The following is an 18,068-nucleotide window of genomic DNA, read 5'->3' as shown; positions in this document are numbered from 1 at the left end:
ACCCAGTTGGGTTCCACATTAAATCAAATCAATCAAAGACAGCTGTGTTTGACAGGTTTTAAAGCTGTAAAAAAAAGTTTGTAAAATCGATCTGTATTTTAAATAAGGATGGTTAAAGACAGTTCAACAATTGTGTAAAAGTGGATAAAATAAGGTCTTCAATGGGTTTCATATAAAATATATTGTTTACTTTAAGGAAACATTATTACACATTAAAGTCAACAAATACTATGCTTGCTTGAAAAGAAGAAGGTCAAACAATGTTTAGTTAATTTTATTTCTGCGAAACAATTGTAGAAAACAAGATAGATGTTTATCTTGGAGTGGAGAGATTAATTAAATACCAAATGAAACAAAAGTCCAAAGGGAAGATATTTTAACCTGTCAATCATCAAAAACAGATTCTCAGATGAACAACAATAACTTGATTCTTTCTGGTTAAATATCTCATTTATTTCATCTTCAAAATAAAATGTCCATGTTCCTGTACATGTGATATTAAAACCAGTTCAGTTACCCAACACAGAATACACTCTATTTACAGACTGATGGATCATGTTTGTTTACTGTGAAATGAGTTGTAAACTTATATGAAAATACAAACATTACTAATATTCTGTGTGTGTAAGTGTGTGTGTGTGTGCACGCATGTAATCCTGTACAGATTGAACTATCATTTCAGCAGCTGTCTTTGGTCAGCAGTGTGAGTGTTTCTCTACACAGCAGGAGACTCTCCCTCCTATATCTGACACAGAGACACTGAGGAGTCAAACCTTAATCCAAACCCAAAACCGAACCCAAACCCAGGATAGAGTGGTTCAGTGAATGTGGAGTGGAAGGTGTGGATGTGGATCAGTGTGTCAGAGGAAACTCTGTAGAAGGACAGAGAGCCAGCAGGCCAGTCCAGATACACTGCTACTCTGTTAGAGACAGAGGAGGAGAGGGAAGGTATGTCTGTTGTTCTGTTATTGTGCCAGGCAGAGTAACCTTTACCAGAGCAGATCAGACTCCAGGACTTTTCATTCCCTCCAATCCTGCAGTCATCACCCACTCCTCTCCTTCTGATTCCCCTGTAAGTCACTCCTATAAAAACCATTCCTTCCCACTCTACCTCCCAGTAACAGCGACCAGTCAGACCATTTCTACACAGCAGCTGTTCCCAGTTTTCAAATCTCTCTCGGTGATCAGGATATGGCTGCAGCTGTCTCACCTCTGTCACCTTTCTGTTGTCTTCAGACAGGAAGAGCTTTCTGTTTGCTGTGTTTGCGTCCAGTGTGAGTTCACAGGCATCTGATGGAGAGAACAAGACTCAATACAGCATCAACTTTTTTTTCTAACAGACCTGTTGGTACCTGTATGTTGTCAGTTTTCCAACAGATCCAACAGATTTGAATGAATGGACGTCACATACTGCTTTATAAATGAAGTTTCCATCTGTAAGAGCCATTTATACAGAAACTAAAATAGATTTAGACTTTAGACAATTCTGTATAACTATTTTATTTTGTTGGTGTAAGCTGTATTCGTCATCGTACTTGTTTAATTTAGTGGAGAGAAGAAGCTGTTGAACTATTTTTTTTTCTTTTGCAGTGCCTTGTTGGATTTTATTCTTGTATAATTAAATAAACAGTAAAACTAAGATCATGGAGTAAAGAATGTCTTTGTAGTTACGCATCAGCTATATGTTTCTTTGGAGGGTTCAACAGTTAAAAGCAGTTTACAACATACAGAGGAAACTGCAACTACACAATCTAAATAACTGAATGTGTGCTGCTTTGTTTTCATGAATCAAACTAAATACACACTTACACTTCCTCAGACCTGGTTTCAACCATCGCACTCCACCATGGTCCACACTGGGGGGAGAAACAAAGTCAGACCAGCAGATTCTCTTTGATGATGAAAATGTGCAGTAAATACTATCCCTGTGGTTAGGGATGGTTATGTAATCCCTCTATTAGACACTGCCTCTGCCTGGCAGCAAGCCTCTCCAGACCTGAGAGAGTCCAGTCTCCAGTGTGGATCCTCCAGTCCAGCAGAGAGCAGCTTCACTCCTGAGGCTCCTGGATGATTGTAGCTCAGGTCCAGCTCTCTCAGATGGGAGGGGTTGGAGCTCAGAGCTGAGGCCAGAGAAGCACAGCCTTCCTCTGTGAGCAGACAGCCTGACAGCCTGCACACACACACACACACACACACACACACACACACACAATGAGATTTTCTCATTAGTACATTCTAGGAAATGGTGTATAATAATAAAAATCTAATCAGCGAAAACAGTTCACATGGCCTAGAAAGTAGAGCTAAATGTTGGTATCACAACTGGTTTGAGAATCCCATGAACAGAAAAATCCTACACAGGTTCAGTGTTTATTTACTGACATTAATCTGCATGTAAAGCAGGATTTAACTGGTCATGTGTTGAAAATGTTGAGGAATCCTGACCTGAGAGTTTCCAGTCTACAGTGTGGACTCTCCAGTCCAGCAGAGAGCAGCTTCACTCCTGAATCCTGCAGGTCGTTGTTACTCAGGTCCAGCTCTCTCAGACTAGAGGACTGGGAGCTGAGAACTGAGGCCAGAGCTTCACAGCTTCTCTCTGACAGCTGACACACACTCAGCCTGAAGGACATGAAAAGATATGGAAATGTTATTCTCTTATATGTTAATGTCATGATTGTCTGTGTTTTTTGGGCACTGCTTTCATATTACTATTACTAATGATAAACTTTATTTATGTTCCCCTTATCTAAAAGCAGAGTTTACAGTGTCGTTTGCATGGTGCTGTAGCTCACTGAGTTGAGTGTAGCACTAACAATGCCAGGGATGCTGGTTTGATTCCCACTGGAGTCACCCATGATAACAATATAGCCTGTATATGCACACATGGTACTGTAAGGTGATTTGGATAAATAATCCATCAAAGGGCATATGTTATACTATACAGAAAGCCATAACTCATTGAACAACTACAGACCTATTTCTAAATTACCCGGTTTTTCTAATGTTCTGGAAAAGATTGTAGAAGAGCATCTGGTTGCATTTCTATGCAAGAATGGTCTGTTTGAGACAGTCTGGTTTTAGAGCACATCATACCGAGACTGCTCTACTCAAAGTGTTGAATGATTTGCTTTTAGCTGGTGATGCTGGGAAATCTTCTGTTTTATTTGTTTTAGATCTTAACCCGGCTTTTGACACAGTCGACAAAACTATTTTACTGGATCATCTTAAAAATTGGGTCAGCATCTCTGGTACTGCTTTAAAATGGTTTTATTGCTATTTACATGACAGGTCTTTTAGTGTAGCCATTGGGGCTTCAAGATCTTCATGTGCAATGATGAATTGTGGGGTCCCTCAGGGGTCTGTCCTGGGACCACTCCTGTTTTCTATCTGCATGCTACCTCTAGGTATGTCATTCACAAGCACAAGCACTTTTGCCGATGACAGTCAACTGTACTTGTCTTTCGATGCAGGTGATATGCAGCAGGTTAACACTCTCCATGACTGCCTCGAAATTCAAAACTGGATGTCACAAAGTTTTCTACAACTGGACTCTTGTCACCAAATTTCTACACATCTTGCCTCATTATCCTGAAATACAGACCCAATACAGTAAAAATCTTGGTATTGTGTTTGACGACAATCTTATCTTTGAGAACCAAGTAAAGGCAGTCGTTCAGTCATGTTTCCTGCAGTTTAGGAAACTCTCCCATTTTGAACCTGGAAATTGTTATCCATGCCTTCATTTCATCGCGCTTGGACTACTGTAACTCTCCTGCTTGACCCAGCAAAATCTTCCAATTTTCCACCAATTACAGCTTGTCCAAAACACTGCAGCCAGACTCCTCATGAGGTCCAGAAAAAGAGAACATATCACACCTATCTTATCCTCTCTCCATTGGCTTTGGCCACAAAAGCAAGTCAATTTAAGTGTTTTTTTTACTAACTGTTATAAAGAATGATACTGGGAATGTCGTGGAAAAATCGACGAGTCGATGCATCAATTGAAAGACCCCATATCGACTGCGCTGATCGTAGTCAAATCATCGGAGTAAATGTATTTATTTAATTTCCCCATCATTTATTTATGCAAATGTACATAAAAAGTATTTGCCGTAAACAAGCGTCGTCAACCACTTATGGCATTGCAGCATTCTGTTAGAAAGCAGCTGGTCTGCAGTCATGTCTGCACAGTCGGGAATTACTTTCAACTGGGGAGCAAAAGCAGGCAAAAAGCTAAGTGTACTGTTTGCAATGCAAGTGTTTGGAGGGGTGACAGCAGGAGCGCTAATTACAATACTACTGATTTAATTGGACACTTGAAGAAACATTTAAAGGAGTACAACAAGTTCAAGCTCAAATTCAATTTAGTTATATAGCACACTTAAAAACATTGCTTGTTGACCAAGGTGCTACAAAAATCTTGACAGAGCAGATCAAGCAACAGAACCAGCAGAACAAACACCAACATGGCACAGGGACACAAACAAAATGAAATAAAATAATCAAGAAAATAGATACATAATCAAAACACCTAAAACAAGTTTCATATAGAATCAAAGACTAAAGAGTAGAGATGGGTTTTGAATGGAGATTTAAAAGTGTCAACAGTGGGGGCGCCTCTGATGCTATAGGGGAGGCTGTTCCAGAGTCTTGGGGCTGCAATTGCAAAAACACGATCACCTTTACACTTTAGCCTGGACCGGAGGAATAGCCAGTAGCTTTTGGCCAGATGACCTGAGAGACCTGCAGGACACTTGGGGGTGCAGGAGATCAGAGATATGAGGGGGCTAACCCATTCAGGGCCTTGAAAACACACAGTAAAACCTTAAACTCAATTCGTTGTCGTACTGGAAGCCAGTGAAGAGAGGCCAGGACAGGGAAATATGTTCTCTCTTTTACCCCTTTTCGACCAAGGCAGTTCGAGGGCCGGTTCGGAGCTGGTGCCTAATCTCGAACCAGTTCTTCGCGTTTCGACAGCCAAAGAACCAGCTCTCGGCCAGGAAAACTGGTTCCAGAGTGGCACCAACACTTTGCTGGTCTAGAATAAAGAACCACTTACGTCAGGGGCTGGGGGCGGGATTCTCGTGACCAACCAAAACCAACAAGACCAAGAAGACCGCCATTGTTAAAAAACCAGAGCTTCATGGACATGGACATGGACGTGAAATCTAAGCAGCAGTGGTCCGTGGAGGAGACAAACTGTCTCCTTGCATTGTGGTCCAACCATTTTGGTTGTTGTGCTTGAAGTTGGCGCTAGTGTTGCTGGGAAAGCGGAGACGTATACAGACGTATACAGCGACGTAATGACGTGGCTCTCTAGCCAGCTCTAGCCCGTGGAAAAGTAAACCGGTTCTTAGAAGGTTCGCAAGTTGAACCAACTGCGAACCGGCACCAGCACCAGCCCAGCACTAGGTTCCAGTTGGTGGAAAGGGGGTATGTGTGGTGCCAGTAAGAAGCCTTGCAGCAGCATTTTGAACCAGCTGCAGATAGGACAGAGAGGACTGACTGATACCTGTAAGGAGTTGCCTGCCAATATACAGGTAGGCTAGCTCACAAAAAGTCTGCATTGAGGCAGCAACCATTAGAAGATGCGCTGAAAAAAATGAGATGAATTACCCCACGACAGTGAAAAAGGTAAAAACTAAAACAAAAAGGAAAAGACCAACAAACATGAGTTGATTCTAGACTGAGGGACAGTCAGAAGGAGCCAAAGATCTCAGCTTGCTGTCCGGCTCCAACTGGTAACCAGCGGTGAGATGCTAATGTTGAGGATATATGCTGTGTGTTCTCTTCTTAGCACTAGTTAAAATCCTAGCTGCTCGATTCTGAACAAGCTGGAGACGTGACAGTGAATTATGATGGAGACAGGAATAAAGAGAGGTGCAGTAATCTAAATGAAATTATATCAAAATGTGGATGACCTTGGCCTGGCTGTGTATATGAAGCTGTATCAGACTAAAACACATTTTGCAAAAATTCCAAGATTTTCTTTTCAGTAAAATTGAAAATAAAAAATGTATAATGTCTCTGAAATGCTGATATATAACTTGCACATTTCAGATTCAGGAATACTGACCTGAGAGAGACTGTTTTGAGAGCATGGACCTTAGTTTGGAGAAATGTGTCAAATCAATTTAAAAAAAAAAAAAAAAAAAAAGGAAATGGATCTTACTTGAGAGTTTCCAGTCTACAGTGTGGACTCTCCAGTCCAGCAGAGAGCAGCTTCACTCCTGAATCCTGCAGGTTGTTGTTACTCAGGTCCAGCTCTCTCAGACTAGAGGACTGGGAGCTGAGAACTGAGGCCAGAGCTTCACAGCTTCTCTCTGACAGCTGACAGTCATTCAGCCTGAAGAAGAATTAGTGATGAAGATAAACAAGAACTTTGAAAACACATATTTTTTCTCTTGTGTAGAAAAGATAATGTTATATTTAATATACAGTTATCTATGAACCTACAAAGATTTATTGGAGGCTTTGACCACTGGCAGCAGCCTCAGAAGACCCTCCTCTGAAGCAGAGTATTTCTTCAGGTCAAACACGTCCAGCTCTTCTTCTGATGACAGTAAGATGAAGACCAGAGCTGACCACTGAGCAGGGGAGAGTGTGACACTGGAGAGACTTCCATATCTCAGGTACTGTTGGATCTCCTCCACTAGAGAACGGTCATTCAGCTCATTCAGACAGTGGAACAGATTGATGCTTCTCTCTGGAGACGGATTCTCCCTGATCTTCTTCTTGATGTACTGGACTGTTTCCTGATTGGTCTCTGACCTACTTCCTTTCTGTTTCTGCAGGTCTTGTAGGAGAGTCTGATTGGTCTCCAGTGAAAGGCCCAGGAGGAAGCGGAGGAACAAGTCCAGGTGTCCATTTGGACTCTGTAAGGCCTTGTCCACAGTACTCTGGTAGAGGTGCGTTAGTTTAGATTTGTCGCTTGATGGTGTAGACTGCCTGGATGTTGATTGTGGTTCTGACAGTAGATTGACACCATTGTTGATGAATGACAGAGAGACATAAACAGCAGCCAGAAACTCCTGAATGGTCAGATGGACAAAGCAGAAGACCTTGTCCTGGTTCAGCCCATGCTCCTCTTTAAAGATCTGTGTGAACACTCCTGAGTACACTGAGGCTGCTCTGATATCAATGCCACACTCTGTCAGGTCGGCTTCATAGAAGATCAGGTTGCCTTTCTCCAGCTGCTCAAAAGCCAGTTTTCCCAGAGATAGGATCATCTTCCTGTTCTCTGTAGTCCAGAGTGGATCTGTCTCAGCTCTCCCATGATACTTGACATTCCCCTGGATGGACTGAACCACCAGGAAGTGGATGTACATCTCAGTCAGGGTCTTGGGCAGGTCTCCTCTCTCACTGGTTTTCAACACATGGTCCAGAACTGTAGCAGTGATCCAGCAGAAGACTGGGATGTGGCACATGATGTGGAGGCTTTGTGACGTCTTGATGTGGGAGATGATTCTGCTGGCCTGCTCCTCATCTCTGAATCTCTTCCTGAAGTACTCCTCCTTCTGTGGGTCAGTGAAGCCTCTCACCTCTGTTACCATGTCAACACACTCAGGAGGGATCTGATTGGCTGCTGCAGGTCGTGTGGTTATCCAGAGGCGAGCAGAGGGAAGCAGTTTCCCCTTGATGAGGTTTGTCAGCAGCACATCCACTGAGGTCGACTCTGTAACATCAGTCAGGATCTCGTTGTTCTGGAAGTCTAGAGGAAGTCGACACTCATCCAGACCGTCAAAGATGAACACAACCTGGAACTTGTCAAACCTGCAGATTCCTGCTTCTTTGGTCTCAATAAAGAAGTGATGAAGAAGTTTCACCAAGCTGTACTTTTTCCCTTTCAGCAGATTCAGCTCTCGGAAAGTGAAAGGAAATGTGAACTGTATATCCTGGTTGGCTTTGTCTTCAGCCCAGTCCAGAGTGAACTTCTGTGTTAAGACTGTTTTCCCAATGCCAGCCACTCCCTTTGTCATCAATGTTCTGGTTGGTCGATCTCTTCCAGGTAAGGGTTTAAAGATGTCGTCACATTTGATTGTTGTTTCTGGTCTCACTGGTTTCCTGGATGCTGTTTCAATCTGTCTGACCTCATGTTCATCATTGACCTCTCCACTCTCTCCCTCTGTGATGTAAAGCTCTGTGTAGATCTGATTCAGGAGTGTTGGGTTTCCTGCTTTAGCAATCCCCTCAAACAAACACTGAAACTTCTCCTTCAGATTGGATTTGAGTTCATGTTGGCAGCAAGTAGCAAGAGTTTCTGAATGAACAACAAATAACATCAATCAATAGATGTTACATTAAATGTGAGAGATGCAAATATTTCCTGTTAAATATGTTAATTTCACAACTCCATGGAATCTATTTAGCTCATCACTGATGGGTGGAAAAACAGTCCCTGACTGTGTGTGCAGCTAAATGTGAAAAGCAACTTTTGATGTATTGTTTTAATGTAAATCACTGTGTGCAGCATTTTACACCCACATTAACAAATCAATAATTTAACCAGATCATCCATGGGGATTGTGCTCATTTACCTTCCAATCTGGAATTGAAGAGATGTAGTTTTAGAAATGTTTGTATTTACAGCAGAGTTTGGAAATGCAAACATTTCCATTTTCCCTCCATCTCCCCTTTCCATCATGTTAAACCTGTTAAAAGCCTCTTACTGCTCTGCAGAGAGTCAGCCAGCTCCTCCTGCTTCATTCTCCTCAGGAAGTGCAGTGTGATCTTCAGAAAAGCCTCTCTGCTGCTCCTCCTCTGCTCTTCTTCCTCACCATCCACCACCTCCTCATCCTCCATCTGCCTCTCTAAGCATTCTGGGTAATCTGGACTCAGAACCCTCTGGAACTTTTTCAGCTCGTTCTTCATAAAGGTGACGATGTTCTCCTCAAGCAGCTGGAACAGAATAATATATGAAATATAGCCGCTAGCGGCAATGGCGGGTTCATGCCAGTAGAGCAGCCCGAGCTGAGACGTGGAACTTTGTGTAAGATTACTGTCTGTTTTGCCAGATCAGGCTGTTGAGCTGTCAGGCCCGAGGCTATCAAGTTCTGATACTGAAGAATGTAATAGCAAGTAACAATGTGTGAATATCCAACTTGGTATTGGCTTTACTGTGTTTAGCTGAACACTCAAAGTGCTGCTGTTGGGCAAAATCTGGTCGGATATGCATGGAAATTGGTCTGCATGTTCCACATAAGGGTTCGAAAACGATTACCGAGTTTCATAGCGATTGGTGAAATTCTGTTTAAGTTATAAGACAAAATGTCATAGGCCACGCCCACTTTGACTAATGATGACCAAACTTCAGATTTTGACTAGGACATGGTCCTAGAGCATGTGTACCGAATTTTGTGCAATTTCACCAATTGGATTAGCAGATACAGTTTTCTGGCCTTTGTGGCCAGAAAACTATCACAATTTAGCTTATAGGCCACGCCTCCTTCACAACTTTAACAGCTGATATCTTCAAAACTAAAGTAGAATACAACAGTCTATAAACAAAATTTAAAGAGCTTGGTCCACAGATGGTACTGCCCAATTTTGGTGGTAATTGGTCAAATGGTGTAGGAGAAGAGGAAAAAAATGTTTTTAAAAAAATTCTAAATATCTCAAAAATGTTCCAGGCGGACCTTGGGTCCTTATGGCAAAGTTGTAGAGTACGGTCAGCTGTGTGCCAAGTTTCGTGTAAATTGGACCAACGGTGTGGGAGATACAGCACTTTAAACTTTTTATTTTTGACCTTTAATTATAGCGCCCCCAAGTGGCCGATCGGGGTCATATTTCTTGTGGGCCTAACTGAAGCCATACTAGACCATGGTGCAAAGTTTCATGGCTCTAGGATTTACCATCTCACGGGAAATTGAGCCAATGTGACAGAACAATAATAATAAAGTAGTAGTACAAAAACAATAGTAAACTAATTAAATAATTATAATAATTATTAGTTTAATAATTAAACTTCCACACTAAAAGCCAACTGATCTAAAGAGTGCAGCATGGAGACTATTATGACCAGAATGGTTGTTTTTCAGTTTGTTTGTAGCTGAAGTAAAAGGTGTTGTTGTACATTTACACACCATAAATATGGAGTCCAGGTCTGTTTGCTGCTCCTGGGCAGGCTGACCACTGGAAACCTCTGACCTCTCCTGGTGGACTCTGTGGAGAAAATATGATGTAGGTCATATACACACACAAACACACAGGTGGTTATAGGTGTTATTTTCCGTCATGATGAATCCTTGTAACACATTATTGGATATGATGTTTTGAAAGAGTAATCTCTATGAAGGGCTGAACCAATTCTATAGCTGATGACTGAATCTGGAGAGCAAACCCATCTGTTTTTATCATCAGTTTCAAATAATTACCTTGGATCAATATAGTGGTGTCCATCTTTGAAGGCAATAGGTGGCTCCATAGACCAGTCACTCTTCATGGACACACAGCTGGGTTCAGGGGAGTCTGGTCTCTCCTGCTGGATCCTGAAAGAAACAGATTATGAAGACAGTGAAGGTATCTGTGTCCTTATGAAGAAGACAATTTTACTTTCTTAGTAATGCTAACATGATAATGACTTACTTAATTTCAGAATCATTTTCATCTTTAAATTTTACAGGGTCCAACATAGACTGGTCACTCTTCATGGACACACAGCTGGGTTCAGGGGAGTCTGGTCTCTCCTGCTGGATCCTGAAAGAAACAGATTATGAACACAGTGAAGGAATCTGTGTCCTTATGAAGAAGACAATTTTACTTTCTCAGTAATTCTAACATTATAATGACTTACTTATTTTCAGAAGGATGTTTATCTTTAAACTTTATAGGGTCCAACATAGACTGGTCGCTCTTCATGGACACACAGCTGGGTTCAGGGGAGTCTGGTCTCTCCTGCTGGACTGGGCTTCAACACAACAGAGACAGAGCTTTTACTCTGAATAATGATGCTGTAATGATTTCACTGCTGAGCTCTGAGATGGAGAACAGTCATGGACATTTAGAGATCCTCATCTTACCTCTTAGCTTTGGTCCGGCTGTCATGTTCCCCAGACAGAGTGGTTTTAGAGGGAGGGAGCCCCTCCTCTCTCTCCTCAGACAGACTCATAGTAGAGCGAACACCTTTACACAAACACACTGGGCTGATTCATAACAACAAGGTTTCCATCACAGGATATATTATTTCAAGGGCTGATTCTTCCTGTCAGCCCCATGTCACATATACAGAGTGTAGTAATACTCAGACCAGCTGCCCTTTACATCAAATACACTGACCAGCTTCATCTAGAAAGGATTTTTAAGCCTCTGGGACAATTGAGACATGGACTGAGCAAAAGGGAGTTGAGTGAAAGGAAGTGTACTTTAGTATTGGCCAAGTGTTTTGCTCACTTGGTGAATCAACAAGGGAAGAAATGCACTTCAGTCAAGCTTATCCAAGCTGTCAGACTAGTTCTGAGACTTTCTGCATATTTAACCCATGAAATAAATTGGGATTACAATAAAACGTTGGTGAATCAATAGAAATCGATCTAAATCGATATCTAACGCTGCGCCTAATGTACATCACGTCATGTCCTTTATTTTGCGATGCACAGACAGCAACACTCAGTCCGACAGTCCTCCGCTGTGAAAACGGAAGTGAAACTTAAAACTCCACCGTTTAACAAATGCGAGTTTCTAGCAAAATGTATTTGTAAAAAAGAAAAACAGTAACTTGACACTTTTAAAACGGAGATTTATAAAACTGCTCAACACGCAGACAACAACATGCACACTGATAGAGTAACCGTAAAGGACTGACGTATCCCCCCCCCCCCTCCTGTGGGAAACACCGGATTACCTGGTGATTTTGCATCCAGATCAAATCAGAGATTTATCTTAATCTGTAGAAGAAACACTGACTGCTTTTTCTTCGTCTCCTCCTGGGTGTATGTGAACATTTGAGCGGTCACTTCCTCATAACTTCAGTATCAAAATCCGGAAACATCAGTATGACGTCAAACCAGTCTAACCAGTCTAACCAGAGGCACGTTCAAAGTGCAAAACGTTTTCCAGTTGAACACGTTTGCTCATTAAACCTCATTGCGTTCAACGCACTACTGTTTCCTTTTAAACCTCCTGTTTGCTACAGTTTGGGGCAATTATACCCCTGTTGCCATAAACCAAGTCCGTGGCAGAGAAATTCCGGATGGGTGCTGTAGCTCTACTATCTGTCCACTAGATGGAGCACATTGACCACATCAGATATTTTTCATATAGAAACTTCCAAGGAAAGTCACTGTCTGGTGTTCTCTCCAGTAAACTAAGTGAAGCAAGTGTGAATAAATTCTGCTTACACTGACTTCCATCAGCTTAAATGGCAAGCAGTGAATGACACTACTATAAAAGGGTGTGTGTGTGTGTGTGTGTGTGTGTGAGAGAGAGAGAAGGGGGGGGATCTGACATCTACATAGATCATCTCTCTGAAAAGACCTACTGAAGAACAACTACTTATCGCAACTGCTACTCATATAAAGTATATTTGTTTATTTGTTTATTTTAAGGAAACACAGTTACAAATTACAGTCAACAAATTACAAAAAACTATGAAGAAGAAGAAAAAAAAAAGAAGATCAAACAATGTTCATTTAACTTTATTTCTGAGAAACAATTGTAGAAAACAAATAGATGTTTATCTTGGAGTGGAGAGATTCATTAAATACAAATAAAACAAAAGTCCAAGGTGAAGATATTTAAACCTGTCAATCATCAAAAACAGATTCTCAGATGAACAACAACAACTTAATTCTTTCTGGTTAAATTTTCCAAATAAAATGTCCATGTTCCTGTACATGTGTGATGTTAAAAACCAGTTCAGTTACCCAACACACAGAATACACTCTATTTACAGACTGATGGATCATGATTGTTCACAGTGAAATGAATAGTAAACTTATATATAAATCCAAGCATAATATTCTGTCGTTAAGTGTGTGTGTGTGTGTGTGTGTGTGTGTGTGTGTGTGTGTGTGTGTGTGTGTGTTTTGTGGAGCTTCAGCAGCAGGGAGATACACAGCTGACTCTGGACTGGACTGGACTTCCAGCACCGTGGACAGCACCAGCACATGAGGAGACTGGTCCAAGTATGGGAGGGGCAGAACCTCCATGTGCAACTGACTGCAGACTGCTGCCAACCTGTCAGTCAGTTCCTCACAGCATAAGAAGCAGGTCAGGCTCTTCTACAGTGTAGCAGGTGAGAGCTGAACCGCACTGAACCTCTCCAGTGAGCCGGTAAGAGATCGCTACAAGCAAGCCAACAATAACTGTGCTGACAGCCGACAGTTTGTGCTGATATTTAATGTGGCGCTGATAGTGGAACGGACTCAGGATAAGAGAACGGAAAGGGACAAATCTGTAAAACAAGATGGACGTAGTGAGTGTGATGTCACCCATAGTTTTCTGAAGGGCCGTTTTGAAGCCAAAAGATCGGGTTTACAATCGCCGCCATGGCCTAAAGTCAGTTTGTTGTCTGGAATGTGGGTGTGACAGGCAGCTCAGTCATGCTGGGTGTAAAATTTGGAAAGACTGAGTCAACTTTGTCAGATTTTTTCTTTATGGTTGCTGTTGGCAAGGTTAGCCTGATGGTGGCGCTATGGTGCGTGATCAATACTTACAAAAACAATATAGTTTCAGCCGTACAGGCTTGAAGCCGCAGGCACGTGCGGGGGGGGGGGGGGGAGCTATGGGTGCTTGGGCACCTGCCCCTTTTCCCTTAATTGAACAAAATCCCCCTTCCGATCTAAATGTATTATTTTATTTTAGGCATTTTCCAAATAGTTAATAAATTGTAGCGATACGAGCGAAAGTATTTGAGCAACTGCAAAACACAAATGAATTGTTTGCAGGGTGCAGAGTGCATTGCCCCTTTCTCTGTCCTTCTCACATGTGGACGTTCAACAACGCCGCATTGCTGCACTCCTAAAACACAGAGATTCTTCCACAGACTGTTGGACACTGTAGATGCCCCTGTTTTCATTTGAGCACCTGCCCCTGAAGAACTCTCTGCACGTCTCTGAGCCCTAGTAATAATCTTTAGAGCCATTTCTTTGCTTTACCTTTTTGTGAATAGTTTAGAAGAATAGCACCACCTGGTGGCTAAATCCCTGTTTTCACCAGACACAAAAAGGAAATATAGGAAGGGAGAAATCACGGGGCTTTTACCATTAAATTGATCCAGGTGGAAGACGCCGAGAGCGTAGAGGTTTTCAACCGTGAAATTATGGAACCTGTCTTGTTATTTTGATTACTTTTCCTGTTATTTGATTTACTCATTATCATACTGAAAAGACCTATTTCATTTTTTTATTTAAACTTTGTGGAAGGTTCTTTTTCGTTACATCACAACTTCACCTGCTACTCCATTCATCATTTTCATCATTATCATCATCGTCATTACGATCAACAACCAGCATTAACAGACTGTGAGTAAATTAAGTAACCTAAGTAACCAGCTCAAGAAAACACGTTGAGAACATGTTTGGCGTCTATGACCGTGCGGCATGTGGAAATCTTTAGGAGTCTGCCGCTACAGCATCATAATAATTGTCTTGTTTTCCAAGGTGGGAATGTTTCCCAGCAGTCCCATGTTCAGTCAGACTCTGACCTCTAGTGGCCGCTCTGCTGTACTGCAGCCTGACCAACAAACCTCTGAGGGGAATCCTCACCCAGCGGGTCTCAAACTGTTTTGAGGGCCGTTTTGAAGCCAAAAGATCGGGTTTACGATCGCCGGCATGTTGACATTCTTTGGAGCCGGAGCAGCCAAAGCGAGTCTGAGGGTCGACACAGAGCCACAGCTCCACCTGCTATTGGTCCGTAATCAACGACCTGTCAATCACTGGACAGGCGACCTGTCAATCACCAGGAAAACAATCCCGTTTTATAACCGTTATATCCCGTTAATGAAACAATTATTTTGAAAATCACCATAAGAACACACATTAGAAGAAGTGAAATTAGCTACTGAGGCCAAAACCTCTTGTTGAATTAATTTTTTTATGAAATCAGTACATTATTAAAAATGTATTGACTTCATAATTTGAGTGAGAAGTTGGGTTGTGGTCCCATTGTCCCATGGGGGGGGGGGGGGTTGCTCTCCAGAGTGACTTACCACAGTGTGTGTGTGTGTGTGTGTGTGTGTGTGTGATCCTGTCCAGAGTGAACTATCATGTCAACTGCTGCCTTTTGTTTCTCTACACAGCAGGAGACTCTCCCTCCTCTATCTGACACAGAGACACTGAGGAACCAAAACCAAACTCAAACCCAAAGCCAAACCGAAACCTAAACCTGAACGCAGGGTAGAGTGGTTCAGTGAATGTGGAGTGGAAGGTGTGGATGTGGATCAGTGTGTCAGAGGAAACTCTGTAGAAGGACAGAGAGCCAGCAGGCCAGTCCAGATACACTCCTACTCTGTTGGAGGAGGAGAGAGGGGAATGTATGGCTGTTTGTCTGTTATTGTGACAGGCAGAGTTAGTATTACCAAGGCAGTACAGACTCCAGGACTTGTTATTGAATCCAAGGCTGCAGTCAACACTGTCTCCTCTCCTTCTGATTCCTCTGTAAGTCACTCCTATACAAACCGCTCCATCCCACTCGACCTCCCAGTAACAGCGACCAGTCAGACCCTTTCTACACAGCAGCTGTTCCCAGAAGTCAAATCTCTCTGGGTGATCAGGATATGGCTGCTTCTCTCTCACCAGTGTCACCTTTCTGTTGTCTTCAGACAGGAAGAGCTTTCTGTGTGCTGTGTTTGGGTCCAGAATGAGTTCACAGGCATCTGATGAGAGAACAAGACTCAATACAGCAGCAGTTTGACAATTAATTTCTTAACACTTTCATGATGACACATTGTGTCAGCCATCCTCTTCATTCACAATATAATTTGAATTAATGGACATCACATGCTGCTGTGTAAATGAACTTTCCATCTGTAAGAGCCATTTATACAGAAACTAAAGTCTAGACTTTATATAATTCGTTATAGAGATGTAGACAATTCTGTATTACTATTATTTTATAACTTGTATTCAGTCGGTGTAACCTATATTCACAAAATTCATGCATAATCTTAATTGCCTTAAATAAATGCTTCTCACTCATTGGTTCATAATTATAGCTGAGAAACGTCATCATGCTAGTTTTGCAGTGCTTCATTGGATTTGCATTTGCATAATTAAATAAATAGTAAAACTAAGTTCATGGAGTAAATTTTGTCTTTGTAGTCACACATCAACTATAGTGTTTTTGGGGGGTTCAAAAGCAGTTAAAAGCAGCTTAGAACGTACAGAAGAAACTGCAACTACACCATGTAAATAGTTGAATCAGAATCAAGACCTTCCCGAATCAGAAATGGGTGGACACTGGACAAAACCATCCCTGATGCACTGAGCTCGTGCACCATTACATACAACTCACGGCTTGTGACTGGAAACATGGACAACTACAAAACAGCTTCCTACAACCTATGGAGAGCAGTGAAGGAGGCGTGGCAGCAAGTGGAAGCTCAATTCCAAAAGACACAAGACGCATGTGGCAGGGATTAAGAACAATATTGGATTACAAGGGGAACCCTACCATCACGGTGAGCACTGATGCCTCCCTGGCCGAGCACTTTCTATGCGCACTTCGAGGCTAACAGCACTGGCCACTAACCCTAGCCTGCAGGCTTACGCAACAACAGCCCCCGCCGGAGATGTGAATACGTTCACAGTTTCAGAGCACGACGTGAGGAGGTCATTCAAGAGAGTGAATATCAGGAAGGCAGTAAGGCCAGGCGGCATCCCCGAGTGCGTCCTCAAGTCCTGCGCTGACCAGTTAGCACCAGTGTTCACGGTATTGCTTAACCTGTCTCTGACTCACTCCGTTATACCAACCTGCTTCAAGAGGTCCACTGTTGTTCCCGTGCCAAAGAAAACCGAACCAGCCTGTCTAAATGACTATCACCCTGTAGCACTCACCTCAGTTGCAATGAAGTGCTTTGAAAGGCTAGTCAAGGATTACATATGTTCCTCACTGCGCAGCACTCTGGACCCACTGCAGTTTGCCTACTGCTCGAAAAAGACCCACAGATGATGCCATCGCCTACACCCTTCACACTGCCCTCTCACACCTGGATAATAGGAAAGGGAATTACAGTATGTGAGAATGCTGTTCATAGATTACAGCTCAGCGTTCAATACCATAACCCCCACCAAGTTCGTCACTAAGCTCAGGGACCTAGGACTGAACACCTCCCTGTGTAGATTGGTCCTTGACTTCCTGACGGGTAGACCCCAGGTGGTGAGGGTAGGTAGTCACACCGCATCAACTATCACCCTCAACATGGGGGCCCCCAAGGATGTGTTCTGAGCCCCCTGCTATACTCCCTATACACGTATGACTGTGTGGCCACGCTTGACTCCAACACCATCGTCAAGTTTGCTGTCGATACAGCCGTGGTGGGCCTGGTCTCCAACAACAACGGGAAGGCCTACCTGGAGGAGGTGGAGAACCTGTTACGCTGGTGCCAGGACAGCGATCTCCTCCTGAACGTCAGCAAAACTAAGGAGATGACCGTGGACTTTGGGAGGAAGCACAGGAGAGGAGCTACAACCACCTCAAGATCAACGGGGCCCCAGTGGAGAGAGGGTGGACAGCTTCAGGTACCTCGGTGTCCACTTCACAGAGAACCTGACATGGACTCTACACATGATGAAGAAGGCACGGCAACGTCTTTACCACCTCAGGCGACTGCGGAAGTTCAGGGTGTCCACCCAGATACTCAGGAACTTCTACACGTATACTATCGAGGGTATCCTGACAGGGAGTATGACCGCCTGGTATGGGAGCAGCACCCAGCAGGACCGCAAGGCCCTGCAGAGAGTGGTACGTGTGGCTGAACGCATCACTGGCAGTGCACTCCCCAACCTGCAGGACATCTACTCAAGGCTGTGCAGGACCAAGGCAGAGAGAATCAACAAGGACTCCAGCCACCCGAACACTGGCCTCTTCTCTCTGCTGCGGTCAGGGAGACGGTACCGCATCCTCAGGGCCAA

General features: G+C 43.1%; 2 protein-coding genes across 2 annotated transcripts in view; both read right to left on the bottom strand.

Annotated features, from left to right (window-relative positions):
- The window catches only part of LOC139932949 (uncharacterized), a 35,257-nt gene extending 23,405 nt beyond the window's left edge, over window positions 1-11,852 (bottom strand). Inside the window, exons 1-5 of the mRNA XM_078281934.1 lie at window positions 11,840-11,852; window positions 11,019-11,121; window positions 10,793-10,906; window positions 10,585-10,695; window positions 10,374-10,487 (exon numbers count right to left, since the gene is read on the bottom strand). Of these exons, the coding sequence (XP_078138060.1) occupies window positions 10,374-10,487; window positions 10,585-10,695; window positions 10,793-10,906; window positions 11,019-11,107 (428 nt within the window). The 5' untranslated portion in view covers window positions 11,108-11,121; window positions 11,840-11,852. The remainder of the gene's footprint in view (window positions 1-10,373; window positions 10,488-10,584; window positions 10,696-10,792; window positions 10,907-11,018; window positions 11,122-11,839) is intronic.
- On the bottom strand, window positions 252-3,159 carry LOC144538126 (neoverrucotoxin subunit beta-like). The gene is made up of 4 exons (XM_078282181.1): window positions 2,446-3,159; window positions 1,997-2,170; window positions 1,810-1,856; window positions 252-1,290 (listed from the first exon to the last, which is right to left on the bottom strand). The coding sequence occupies exons 1-4, from the start codon at window positions 2,670-2,672 to the stop codon at window positions 740-742; spliced, it is 999 nt and encodes a 332-aa protein (XP_078138307.1). The 5' UTR covers window positions 2,673-3,159; the 3' UTR covers window positions 252-739.
- Window positions 11,853-18,068: the final 6,216 nt, after the last annotated feature.

Source organism: Centroberyx gerrardi, chromosome 24, assembly GCF_048128805.1.
Source record: "Centroberyx gerrardi isolate f3 chromosome 24, fCenGer3.hap1.cur.20231027, whole genome shotgun sequence".
Classification (NCBI taxonomy): domain Eukaryota; kingdom Metazoa; phylum Chordata; class Actinopteri; order Beryciformes; family Berycidae; genus Centroberyx; species Centroberyx gerrardi.
This window is presented reverse-complemented; position numbering and strand designations above follow the sequence as displayed.

Excerpts from the sequence above, each read along its gene's own strand:
- LOC144538126 (XM_078282181.1), bottom strand. The coding sequence starts at position 2,672 with ATGACATTAACATATAAGAGAATAACATTTCCATATCTTTTCATGTCC. Across the intron at positions 1,857-1,996 it reads TGGAGACTGGACTCTCTCAG|TGTGGACCATGGTGGAGTGC; the intron begins GTCTGGAGAGGC and ends TTCTCCCCCCAG. Across the intron at positions 1,291-1,809 it reads GAAACCAGGTCTGAGGAAGT|ATGCCTGTGAACTCACACTG; the intron begins GTAAGTGTGTAT and ends TCTCTCCATCAG.